Here is a 13,747-nt window from a genome sequence, read left to right as displayed (position 1 = left end):
ACAACAACATCAACATCATCATCACCATCATCATCATCATTAACAACAACACCATCATCAACAACAACAACAACAACATCATCCTCACTATCATCACTACCATCAGCAACAACAATAGCAGTAACAACCTCGAAGATAACAAACTCAACAACATCTTTGTCATCAGCATCGCCAAATTTTAGGTGAGTAAGTTATGGTGATGAACGTAGTACTGCCACTACTGCTACTGATGGTGGTAAATTATCAGGATGGCAATGAGGATGATGATAATGATGACGACTATGACGATGAATGTCATGACGATTATCTCAAAAACTTAATGCATTTTAAGAGGCTTGAAAACCGTCGGAAAAATGTTTAAAATTTTCTTTCTCTCGAAAATATATCATTACTATTACTAATAATATTGGCATTATACCGATCATTATTATCATCATCGTCATCATCATCGTCATCATCATCGTCATCATCATCGTCATCATCGTCGTCGTCTTCATCATTATCAACATCATCAACAACAACAACATCACCACCACCACCACCACCCAATGATTTGCACAAATTTGTAACGCTTTCAATCTCAATTAATTTTTTTTTAAATCCGCAGATCGCGTTATACTAACGATCGAGATGATGATAATGATGATGACTAGTACACTACTACTACTACTACTACTTCTACTACTACTACTACTACTATTACTACTACTACTACTACTACTACTACTGCTTCGATTACTACTACTACTACTACTAACAACAACAACAACTACTACTACTACTACTACTACTACTACTATTACCACTACTGCTACTACTACTGCTGCTGCTACCACTAGCAGTAATTTTGCCACATAAGCAGCAACATAACGCATGTTTATGTTACTTGCATGCTATTTACAGACGCAGAAATATTTACAGAACGCGTATTAATGCCGAAAATACTGAACATAATTGCGTAAAATAAACAAACATACACACACACACAAATACACACGCGCGCACGCACAAACACACACACGCACGCACATATACATACATACATATACGTACAAACATACCAACATACAAACATACAAACAGACATACATCAATTTGTATTTTTTTTCTTCTGCGAATCCACATCGTGCATACCTATGTTTATAGACCATAAATTTGGTTTAGTAATTTGTTTCTGATTATTTTTTACTTTTTTTCTAACAATTGCAAAAAACTTTTACGTTTCAATCTTTAAATTGTAAAAATGAGAATTATTTTTCTACATGTTTTGAATTTATTTCACATTATTCGTTCTTTTTCGTTTGTTCGATCGATTCTCTTATTTCATAATACTTCAAGTTTTTATTGTTTGCTCTAATTTTTTCTCCTCTCTCTCTCTCTCTTTCTCTCTCTATCTATCTATTTCTATCTCTCTCTTCTTCTCAAAGCATCCCAATGGCGGCATTTAAAATTCTGACAATCGTTGTAGAGCGGATGCTTTAATGGTTTGTGCCCATTTTGAATGCCTGCCTCGTCGTCGTCATCATTTTTTTTATTATTATTATTGTTGTTGTTATTATTATTATTGTTGTTGTTATTATTATTATTGTTGTTGTTATTATTATTAGTTGTAGTAGTAGTAGTAGTGTTATTATGATGAATGAAACAGGGGTCTCTGTAACGGAAGTTAGAAATTTTTCAAAATTAACTGAAGAACAATTTTTTTTCAAATTAGCGGATGAAAATTGACTTCTCTTGAATTATTTACTGACGTAAGTGATCTTAGCAAATGACGGAAATAATAATAATAATAATAATAAGAAGAAGAAGAAGAGGAAGAAGAAAAAGAAGAAGAAGTGTAACAATAATAATAATAACAAATAGAATAGTTATAATATAGGGTGCCTGTGCTGGTGGCTGGCATCTTTGAAAATTAAATTCACGCCTATATTTAAATATTTAAATTCTTTAATTTAATGTCTCTCTCTCTCTCTCTCTCTCTCTCTCTCTCTCTCTCTCTCTCTCTGTCCATCCGTCCGTCTGTTTCTATTGCTCTGTATCATTCTATATATATGAAAAAGCAGCAGCAGTGGTAGTAGTAGTAGCAACACAAGTAGTTGTAGTTGTAGTAACAGTAGTAGTAGTTGTTGTAGTAGCTGTATAGTTGTAGTTGTAATTGTAGTAGTAGTTGTTGTAGTAGTTGTTATTGTAGTAGTAGTTGTTGTAGTAGTTGTTGTTGTTGTAGTTGTAGTAGTAGTAGTAGTAGTTGTTGTAGCTGTAGTAGTAGTTGTAGTAGTAAATAATAATAAAATTTAAAAGCTTTTTGTGCTGGTTGACAACAATTTCAACTTTTGACGAATTTAATTTTTAGATGCGCTGACTATGGAAAGAGTGTGTTTACGGGAAATAAACAACAACCACAGCAACAACAACAACAACAACCACACCAACAACAACAACAAATACATCAGCCACGACAACAACATCAACAAAATTCAAATCAGTTTCAACGACAGCCGCAACAACAGCAGCAACGTCAGCTGCAATTTTATCAACAACATCAACAATACCAACAACAACATCAACAACAACAACATCAACAAAATCAACATCAACAAAATCAACAACAACAATATTCATCTTCTTTACAATTGACAGCACTACATTCAACAATGCCAATTTTAACTTCGTCGCCATTAACAACAACAACAGCAACAACAGCAGCAGCAGCAACAACAACAACAACAACATCTTCCTCGTCATCATCATTTTCCTCAACCGCAACGACTTCATCACCATCTGTAGTAGCGGCTCCAGCAACTTCACCACCACCATCATCATCATCGTTACAATTCTTTCGACCAAAGACTTATTTAGAGCATTTAGACCGCCATAAACAGAGGCATAACAATAACAATAATAACAACAAGACTAATGTCTTATTCACTCAACTACTACAACATCATCCCAGTCAACAACAACAGCAACAACTACAACAACAAAGAACTGAAAATCTAAATAATTTACGTGGCCAAAGACACCAAAACGACTATCACGTGAGTTGATTTATTTACCTGTTGGCGCGCCTTTACGTCACTCACAGAATGAATTCTACGTCATTATCATCATCATCGTCATCGTCGTCATCATCATCTTTATTAAGTATTAATTTAAAAAAAAATATCATTGCTATTAGTATGACTGTGATCATTATCGTCATCGTTATTATTATTAGTAGTAGAAGTATTATAATTATTATTATTATTATAATTATTATAATTATTATAATTATTATAATTATTATTATTATTATTATAATTATTATTATTATCCTCATCGTCATCTTCGACATCATTGTCTCCGTCTAGTGTAAACATGAAACACGGTTTCATTTTATTACCTACTACCCACCCGCGTTAATCTCTCTCTCTCTCTCTCTTTCTCTATTTATTATGCATGCCTCTCTCTTTTTCATTTTCTCTCTCTCTCTAATAATTCATTCTTTCTTCTCTCTCTTTCTTCCATTTGTTTCCTTCTTTGTATTTCCAGCTCTTTTCTCTTCACAGATTCATACGTGCGTCAAGAAACACCTCTGTCAATGCATTGTATGTATGTATGTATGTATGTGTGTATGTATGTATGTATGTGTGTATGTATGTATGTATGTATGTATGTATGTATGTATGTATGTATGTATGTATGTATGTATGTATGTATGAGTACGATTCAATATTACACGTTTACAGGCTTGTCATCATCATCGTCGTCGTCAACAACAGCCAAGTGATGAAAGAAATGATAATGAAGATAACCATAAAAATGATGGTGATGATAATGATGTTGATGGTAAAAAAAAAGATTTCGACCATCCATCCATCTTTCGTCGTGACGTCATTTCCTCAACTGCTGGCGGAAGTCGACAGCTGTTTGGCGAGTCTGGCGTCATATTTCGAATTAATAATCTCAAAAGTGAAAATATTTACAATAATAATAATAATAATAATCTTCGTCGTCGTCATCATCATAATCACTACTCACTTGATCACGTGGGCGAGAGCGGGCAGCAGCTGAATACTTGCCGGAAGTCCGATTGCATCCTCTCAAGTCATGACGTCATCACTTGCACCGGTACCACAGCTACTACATCGTCATCGTCACGGTCGTCATCAGTGCTTTCTATGAAACCTGCATCAAATTGGCTATTTACCGTTGAGGCAGCCACTTATAAATCTTCTACTACTACTACTGCTACTACTACAGCTACGACCACTACTACTACTGCTGCTGCTACTACTACGACCACTACTGCTGCTGCTGCTACTACTACTACGACCACTACTGCTGCTGCTGCTGCTGCTACTACTACGACCACTACTGCTGCTGCTACTGCTGCCACTACTACTACAGCCACTGCTACTGCTGCTACTATTACTACCACTACTACTGCTGCTGCTACTACTAGTACGACCACTACTGCTGCTGCTATGGTTACTACTACGGCGATTCTGACGCGACAGCCGACGCGAGAGACGCGGCGGTTGTCGATTGTAGAAAGTGAAGATGGATGGACGCTGCTGAATCAATATAAACTGAAAGATGAGATCGGGAAAGTTAGCTGATTGATTGATTGATTCATTCATTCATTTATTTCCTCATTCGTTCATTTGTTTGTTCATTGATTCATCCATTCACCCAATGCTTCTTTTATTCATTCGTACGATCGTTCATTCAATTGGTCAATTTGTAAAATTGAAAGTTAATTTTTTGTCCGACTAATTGATCGGTTGGCTGATTGGTTCAATAAATTAAAAGGATTCAACTCAATTATTCATTCATTCACTCATTCGTTCATTCATTCGTTCATTCATTCATTCATTCATTTATCTCTTCTACATTCATTCATTCATTCAATCGGTCATCTTTCAAAAATGTGAAAATAACTGAAGGGATCGTATGGGGTTGTCAAATTGGCGTACAACGAACAAGACGACACTCATTATGTAAGTACTCCTTCATTCACTCATTCATTCATTCACTCATTCATTCATTCACTCATTCATTCATTCACTCATTCATTCATTCAAGCATTCATTCATTCAAGCATTCATTCAGGCATTCTTTTATACATTCATTCAATTAATAATTTTTCGTTCGTTAATTTGTTTGTTCGTTTGATTGATTGTTTGTTTGTTTGTTAATTCATTCGTTCATACACATCATTCATTCATGCATGCATTCATAACACACACACACACACATGCGCACACACACACACATGCACACAATCACATTACATCTAATAGATCTATCAAGCGAAAAACATCAATTAGCATTTAATTACCTCTTTTACAACGAATACGTTTCCTGCTGCTACTACAGCTACCACCACCACCACCGCTACCACCACTACCACTACTACTGCTGCTACTACTATTGCTACTGCTTCTACTAGCAATAATTATACAGCCATTGTGTACGTAATGTGTGTGTATGCGAGCGTACAGATGGATGTAGGTTGATGTTGAAGATAAACAGAGAGGAATGAAAAGATAAAATGAGAAAGAGAGAGAAAAAGAGAGAGAGAAAAAAAAAGAAAGAGAGAGAGAAGAACAAAGAAAAAGAAAATTGAGTGACTGAGAGAAAGTGGATTGTATTATGTAATGTAGCTGAATTAATGAGCCCTAACAGATTAGTAAATTTACGTCCGACAGACCGCCCATCTATTCATCCTTTCTTAATTTGTTCTTTCATTCATTCATTTATTCGTTCGTTCGTTCATTTATTTATTCATTCGTTCGTTCATTCATTCATTCATTTAATTGTTTATTCCTTCATGTATGTAATCATTCACGATCTTATTCTTCTGAAATGTTGCTGTTAAAAATATCATATTTATAGTTGTTAAAATTATGGTTTAGAGACTCATATATACTATGCGGCTATGAAGCTATTTTATGCGGCCCGCGAAAAAATGGTTGTCAGTCAGACATTGTGACCAAAAAAGGATAAAAAGGAGCCACAAAAGTTAAAAAATTCTACCCCGGGTCGAAAAAATTTGCTATTTAAGTACGGCGGCTCTTCAAAGGTAATATAGTTCTCAGTGCGGCCCTCACAGCAAAATTTACCCACCTCTTATACATGCAGTTCTTTTTAAAATGAATGATTTTATTTTCAAAATTTTCAAATCATTTTATGAACCCGTGAATTTCTATTTTAAAATTTATGTGAAAGTCAATTTCCATTCTCATAAATTTGATTTTGAATTGAAATATAATAAAAGTATGATTCTGCCTTACGCTGTATGTGTGTATGTGCGTGTATGTATGTATATGTGTGTGTGTATGTGTATGTGAGTGTGTGAAAGTAAATTGTATTTATGATAGGTAGGGTTAAAGCTATTTTTTCACGTTAAATCTTCACACTGCATTTGCTCGCTTCATTCAACTTTCCACGTCTTTTGTATCGCGGTTGGAATTGAGTTTGTATTTCTTTGTATGTTTTTTTTGCATGTGTTTTGTATGTTTTTTGTATGTTTTAGTATGTTTTCAAAATTCAATTATATATAAATTTTTTTCATATTTTACGTATAGTTATTCAGTCATTCGTTTGTTCATCCATGCATCTACCAATTCATTCATTCGTTCGTTCATTCGTTCGTTCGTTCATCCATTCATTCATTCGTTCGTTCGTTCATCCATTTATTCATTCGTTCGTTCGTTCGTTTATTCTTTTGTTCGTTCGTTTGTACGTTCGTTCGTTCAATTTTTCCTTTCATTAGACATGTCACCTTGCATTAACTCTGATGAGAGCATTTCAGACGCTAGAGTGTAATAATAAGAACGACAACGAGGACGAAGATGTCGCTTCTGATAGCGATGATGACGATGACGTTGATGATGATGGTGATGATACTGATGATGATGATGATGATGACGCCACGATCCAGGCAATGAAAATACTGTCAAAGAAGAAGCTACGAAAGAAGGCTGGCTTTTACAGTTGGTCAATTTTCAATTTCTGAAAAAATGTCACTTCGCTACTCTTTTGATATCGTCATCATCACCACTACCATCACCATTATCATTCACGTCCTCCTCCTCCTCATCATCATCATCATCGTCGTCGTCATCATCATCATCATCGTCATCATATGATTTATGACCTAGGTTTCTCTGCAATAAAATAATACCGGTGGCCAGAGTGGCCTGGTGATGATGATGATAATGATGAAAGTGACGATGATGATGACGATGACAATGGTGATGATGAAGATGATGATGATAGGGTGATGATGATAATGATGATGATGATGATGATGGCGGTAATGATGATGGTGGCGAATAAGTTTTTGGTTTCAATTGTAACCTTACAGGGAATTTCTTCTCGAAACCAGCATCCAAATTTGCGTTACCCGCCACAGCCGCTACCACAGCCGCTACCACAGCCGCTACCACAGCCGCTACCACAGCCGCTACCACAGCCGCTACCACAGCCGCTACCACTACTACAACGGCTACTACTAGCCTAAATAATATTAGTAATAATAATAATAATCGGCCCTGTCCGCCAATGAGAATGTCGCACGGTGTGGTTGGCTGCCCGCTGGAGCAGGTCTCATTAATTATTATTATTATCATTTTATTATTATTATTATTGTTATTATTATTATCATCATCATCGTTGTCGTCATCGTCATCACCGTCGTTTTGAATTTAATTAATGCAATGTTATCTGATACGTCATTACGGTTATTGAATATTAACTACTTATATCTGATAATGATGACGATGATGATGATGATGATTCTACTGCTATTTCTACTACTACTACTACTACTACTACAACTACTACTACTACTACTACTACTACTATTACTACTACTATTACTACTACTACCACAGCTGCTACAGCTGCTACTACTGCTATTTCTGCGACTACTATTACTACTTCTATTACAGCTGCTAATAACACTAACGATCGTAATCAATCATCACCATCATCATCATCTTCATTCTCACCATTATCATCATCATCATCATCTTCATCGTCATCATCAGGTCTACCGGGAAATCGCCATTTTGAAAAAGTTAGACCATCCGAATATCGTCCGCCTAATCGAAGTTCTCGACGATCCGGAAGAAGATCCTATATATTTGGGTGGGATTTTATTTATATTTTGTATTTTTGGTCTTTGGTTTATTTTAAAATCACATGACTTCAAACGTCACGGCGTGTATTTTTTCTCCAATTATAATATAAAAAATGATTTGACATACCAAATTTCCATTTCGATGTTTGCCTTCTTAAGAATCAATCAGATAATTTTAAAATAAAATAAAAAATTATTTAATTTTTTTTCAGCTTTCGAATTCGTCGAAAGAGGGTTAGACTCATAGAATTCCACAAAATCTTCATATACAATTTTTTTTTAAATTTTTAAACAAACAAACTCGTGCATACACACATGTACACACACACATTCATATACACACGTATACACAAAAACCATATAAATACACATTCAACACCAAAACTATTTCGAATTGGAACGAAACAAAACGAAACGAATCGAAACACAAAACCACCGCAGTTGTGTTCTAGATGTACCGACAGACACCCCACTATCTGAGGAGGTATCCAGATTGTACTTCCGAGACGTCGTTCTTGGTATAGAATACCGTTAGTCCATGTGATTGCATTTGCATACACAAATTAGTATTTTACCGGTGTAATTTTTTTTCTTTTACTCTCTCTTTCTCTCTCTCTCTCTCTCTCTCTCTCTCTTTCTCTCTCTCTTTCTCTTCTCACAATAATTTTTCAGTTCTTTCCCTCTCTGCTAATTTAATTTATTGGCAGCAGTAGCAGAACCTTCTTATTTAATCATTCATGGCTTTTTTATTTTATTATCATTAATTGTAATGATGATGACGATGATGATGACGACGATGATGACGATGGTATGGCGATGATAGTAATTAAGTATCATTTAAACTCATTCAACCGTTTTATTGTTCGCCTGTTTTCGTTATTAATTTGATTTAACTCTCTCCATTATTCCCTCCTTCTCCGTTTCATTAATTAATTCATTAGTTCGTTCGTTCGTTCTTTCGTTCATTCGTTTGTTCATTCGTTCGTTCGTTTGTTCATTCATTCATTCACTCATTCACAGTACATTTCCAGAAGATCATACATCGTGATATCAAACCATCCAACCTATTGTTGAGTGACTCTGGCAGGATTAAGGTATCACGTGATAATGCGTGCTGTCTGTTCTTTGTTTTTATTAATTCTTTGTATTTATTAGTTCTTTGTTTTTATTTGTTCTTTGTTATTATTTTTGTTTTGGTCAACATCATCATCATCATCATCGTCATCGTCGTCATCATCATCATCATCATCGTCGTTATCATCACCAATTTACATGACACAAAAGACGCACGTGCTAAACAACACAAACTTACATACAATGTACGAAACATGATAAACAAAACATGACACACAAAGCATACATACACTGCATGTGCAATACATTCGGGCATACAAGTGCATACATTTGGGATTTCCATTTCCCATAATTTATTTTTAGCCAGCGGTAATACCGGTCTTATTTTTATGTTTCCTTGAGGTATTTTTAGCCTGGTAATTCTATTTTTAGCTCTCAGCATCGTCATGTTATATGCTCTATATGTATGTCTGTATGTGTGAATACACTTGTTTGTTTGTTCGTGTGTGTGTGTGTGTGTGTGTGTATGTGTATGTGTGATATGTATCTTATTACACAATTGAATTTTTTTATTCCTTGAACATACATATCTCATCCATTCCTTCATTTTTAGCCTTTTACTGGTTCTTTTATTCCCCCTTCGTAACTAATTCAATCCTTCATTCATCATCACTACTACTATTATCAACACCATCGTCACCGCCATCATCACCATCATCACTGTCATCATCATCATCATCACCATAGATATGTGATTTTGGAGTCAGTGATGAGTTCATTGGCACAGACTTGCAGCTAACAAATACGGTTGGTACGCCTGCTTTTATCGCCCCTGAAGCTTTGGTGGAAGGGCGAGGAAGTTTTTCCGGGAAGGTTTGCTGATTGGATGGTTGACTGAATGGTGATTGGATGGTTGGTTAGGTGTTTGTTTGATTGGTTGGTTTTTCGCTGGCTGGCTCACTGATTGGCTGTTTTTAAGATTATTAGATTCATCTTTTTTACATTTTATAGGTAATTAATTTGCTTTACAATTAATTCCCCGTTCGTTTATTCATTTGTTCATTCTTTATTCATTCTTTATTCATTCATTCATTCATTCGTTCGTTCGTTCGTTCGTTCGTTCGTTCGTTCATTCATTCATTCACTCGTCCTTACATCCAAATGTCCGGTCATTAAACCGCGCTTACATCGTCTCACTCATCTTTGCAATCGATAAATCAATAACACGACGGACGGACACCAGCCCTCAACAACAACAACAACAACAACAACATCAACAACATCATCATCAACAACATCATCATCAACAACATCATCATCAACAACATCATCAACAACAACAACATCATCAACAACATCATCATCAACAACATCATCATCAACATCATCATCATCAACAACATCATCATCATCAACAACAACATCATCAACAACAACAACAACATCAACAACATCATCATCAACAACATCATCATCAACAACAACAACAAAAACAAAAATATCATAACAGGCTACTGATGTCTGGGCCATGGGAATTACCCTGTATTGTTTCGTATTCGGAAAGGTTTATTTTTATTATTATATTATTTTATTACTATTATTATATTATTTTATTATTATTGTTTTATTATTTTTATTATTTTTATTATTTTATATTATTCTAAAAATTATTTCATTTTTTGTTTATTTTTTTACTTTTTATTCGCCAAGTGGCGATGAAATATTTATGTTCTCGAGATAAATTTCTACTACAGCTGCTGCTACTGCTGCTACCACAGCTTCTTCTACTACTACTACTACCACTACTACTACTACCACTACTACTACTACCACTACTACTACTACCAGTACTACTACTATCACTACTACTACCACTACTATTACTACTACTACTATTATAATATTAATCTCAATAATAATTATTATTATAATTATCATAATTATCGGTATAATTTTCAGGTTCCATTTCACGACGAGAATATTATGGGACTGCATAAGAAAATTCTTATTGAGGCTCCATCCTTCAAAGAAAAGTCTCTATTTAAAATTTCTAAACATATTTCATTATTATTCATTTATATACTTATTAATAAATAATTTAATTATAGTTAATTCTAGTTATAATTATTTTTATTTATAATTACTATTTAATATAGATTTATTTTTAATAAGATGAATAAATGTTGAATAAAATGTTATTACATTAGAGTAAGCTTAAATACAAACAAACTAATGAATATACGCAGGCAAACATCTATACAAAGCCACACACACACATACAAACACACACACACACACACACATACAAACACACACATACAAACACACACATACAAACAAAAGTAGGATTGAAATTAGTGATCATCTAAAAGATCTCCTTACGAGAATGCTAGCAAAAGCACCATCCACCAGAATAACACTGGATAAAGTTAAAGTAAATTAAAATTACACACAAATCACCCATTTCCATCCATTTTTTCATCCATTTTCAAAGTTTGAAATTCCAAAAAATCATAGATTCACCCATGGCTGACGAAAAGTGGTAGCGAGCCGCTAATTAGCGAGCTAGAGAATTGTCAAGCTCTAGTTACTGTAAGCGCTGACGATGTTAAGAACTGCGTTAAAGCTGTTCCCAGAATAGCTACACTGGTTAGCAGATGATGAATGAATGAATTGTTAGATGAATGAATGAATGAATGAATGAATGAATGAATGAATGAATGAATGAATGAATGAATGAATGAATGAATGAATGAATGAATGAATGAATGAATGAATGAATGAATGAATGAATGAATGAATGAACGAACGAATGAACGAACGAACGAATGAATGAGCCAACCAATCATCTAACTTCATCAGATCCTAGTAAAAAAGATTATGAGACAAAAAAGCTTCAAAAACCCGTACGCCATCTTTGACATTTCCATGAACAACGACTTCGACAAAATTGGCGCCAAAAAGACCGGAAGCGGATGTCTATTGAGGGATCGACAGAGAAAGAACATGGCGGTCTTCTCTCAGACGAAGTCGAATTCTATACCAAAGCTGTTCAATGAAAGCACGGTTAAGAGGTTTTGATGATGATGATGATGATAATAATAATCTAATAATAATAGTAATAATGATAATGATGACGATGACGTCATTTCTATTTTGATTTGTAGACGAACTTCAGTCAGTGACGGTATATCACCATCTTGTCTAGAGAGGGAGCAGTTTTAGTGACGTCATCATCAACAACAACAACAACAACAAAACAACAACAGTAACAGTAACAACAATAATAATAATAACGCCACAATAAAAATTATAGTTTTAAATACGAATTCATTTTCTTTTCGGATTAAATCAAAGGAATATATATATATTTTTTTTTCTCTCTCTCTCTCTCGTTGTGATTGTGTTTATATGTCTGTGTACATTTCCATATATGCAATATATATTTATGTTTATATACATACATATGTATATATACATATATGTATTTTGTTTTTCTAAATATTTGTTTGTTTGTTTGTTTGTTTGTTCGTTCGTTCGTTCGTTTGTTTGTTTGTTTCGATATGCACATATCAATACAGTTTCGTTTTTTAAACAGTGGAAAACCATCATCAACATCAACCTCGAGTTAATTACTATTACAATTTTTGTTATTATTATTAATATTAATAATAATATTATTATTATTATTAATATTATTATAAATTTTATCATCATTATCGCTACAATCATCATATCTTCATCATCACAATCATTGTCGTCTCTTTTATTCTATCTCTAGCTTTCGTGTTACGAGTAAAATGTGCTGGACATGTAATCACATGTTTAACACACACACACACACACACACACACACGCACACACACACACGCACACACACATATATATACACACAACACACGCACACACGCACATAAATAAAAATATTTATATATATCTATATATTTTTTCTACTCGTTATTTTTGAAGAAAAGTTTTTAAACAGTTGTTTCAATTTGAAGATGATGTTTGATGATGATGGCGACGCCGATATTCATAGTGATAACAATATTGATGATGATGATAATGATGATGAGGAAGAGGATGATGATGATGATGATGAAGATAATGATGATGATGATAATGGTGGCGCCTTCCTTCCCAGGAGTCACTTATAAATAACATTCGCCATGAAAGCAATGCTATTCGGACATAAGTAAGCTTCTACGACTTGTTTATGTGTGTGTTTGTGCGTGTATGTGTGTGTGTATGTGTGTGTGTATGTGTGTGTCTGTGTATGTATGTGTGTGTATATGAGTGTCTTTATGTCTTTCTGAGTTTAGTTATACGTTAAACTGATGGTAAAAAAAAACTCATTGCTAGAAGGAAAATAATATATATTTGAATTTTTTATAAACATACATAAATACAAAACAAATATACACAGTATAAATGTACAAATTGTTTGTGTACAAACTTACATACACACACACAAATGTACACACGTACATACACGCACGCACATACAACACAACGTACGGGCATCTGTGCAGATGAAACCAGGGT

At 34.2% G+C, this 13,747-nt stretch overlaps 1 protein-coding gene across 1 annotated transcript; it reads left to right on the top strand.

Moving 5' to 3' along the window:
* Positions 1–4,463: 4,463 nt before the first annotated feature.
* On the top strand, positions 4,464–11,863 carry HELRODRAFT_67876 (hypothetical protein; the record flags this gene model as incomplete). The annotated part of the gene is made up of 13 exons (XM_009026902.1): positions 4,464–4,589; positions 4,926–4,979; positions 6,926–6,981; positions 7,518–7,590; positions 8,037–8,136; positions 8,341–8,362; positions 8,570–8,658; positions 9,149–9,222; positions 9,950–10,075; positions 10,713–10,766; positions 11,162–11,235; positions 11,549–11,636; positions 11,720–11,863. The coding sequence occupies 13 exons, from the start codon at positions 4,464–4,466 to the stop codon at positions 11,861–11,863; spliced, it is 1,080 nt and encodes a 359-aa protein (XP_009025150.1).
* Positions 11,864–13,747: the final 1,884 nt, after the last annotated feature.

This window comes from Helobdella robusta (genome assembly GCF_000326865.2).
Source record: "Helobdella robusta unplaced genomic scaffold HELROscaffold_5, whole genome shotgun sequence".
Lineage (NCBI taxonomy): Eukaryota > Metazoa > Annelida > Clitellata > Rhynchobdellida > Glossiphoniidae > Helobdella > Helobdella robusta.
This window is presented reverse-complemented; position numbering and strand designations above follow the sequence as displayed.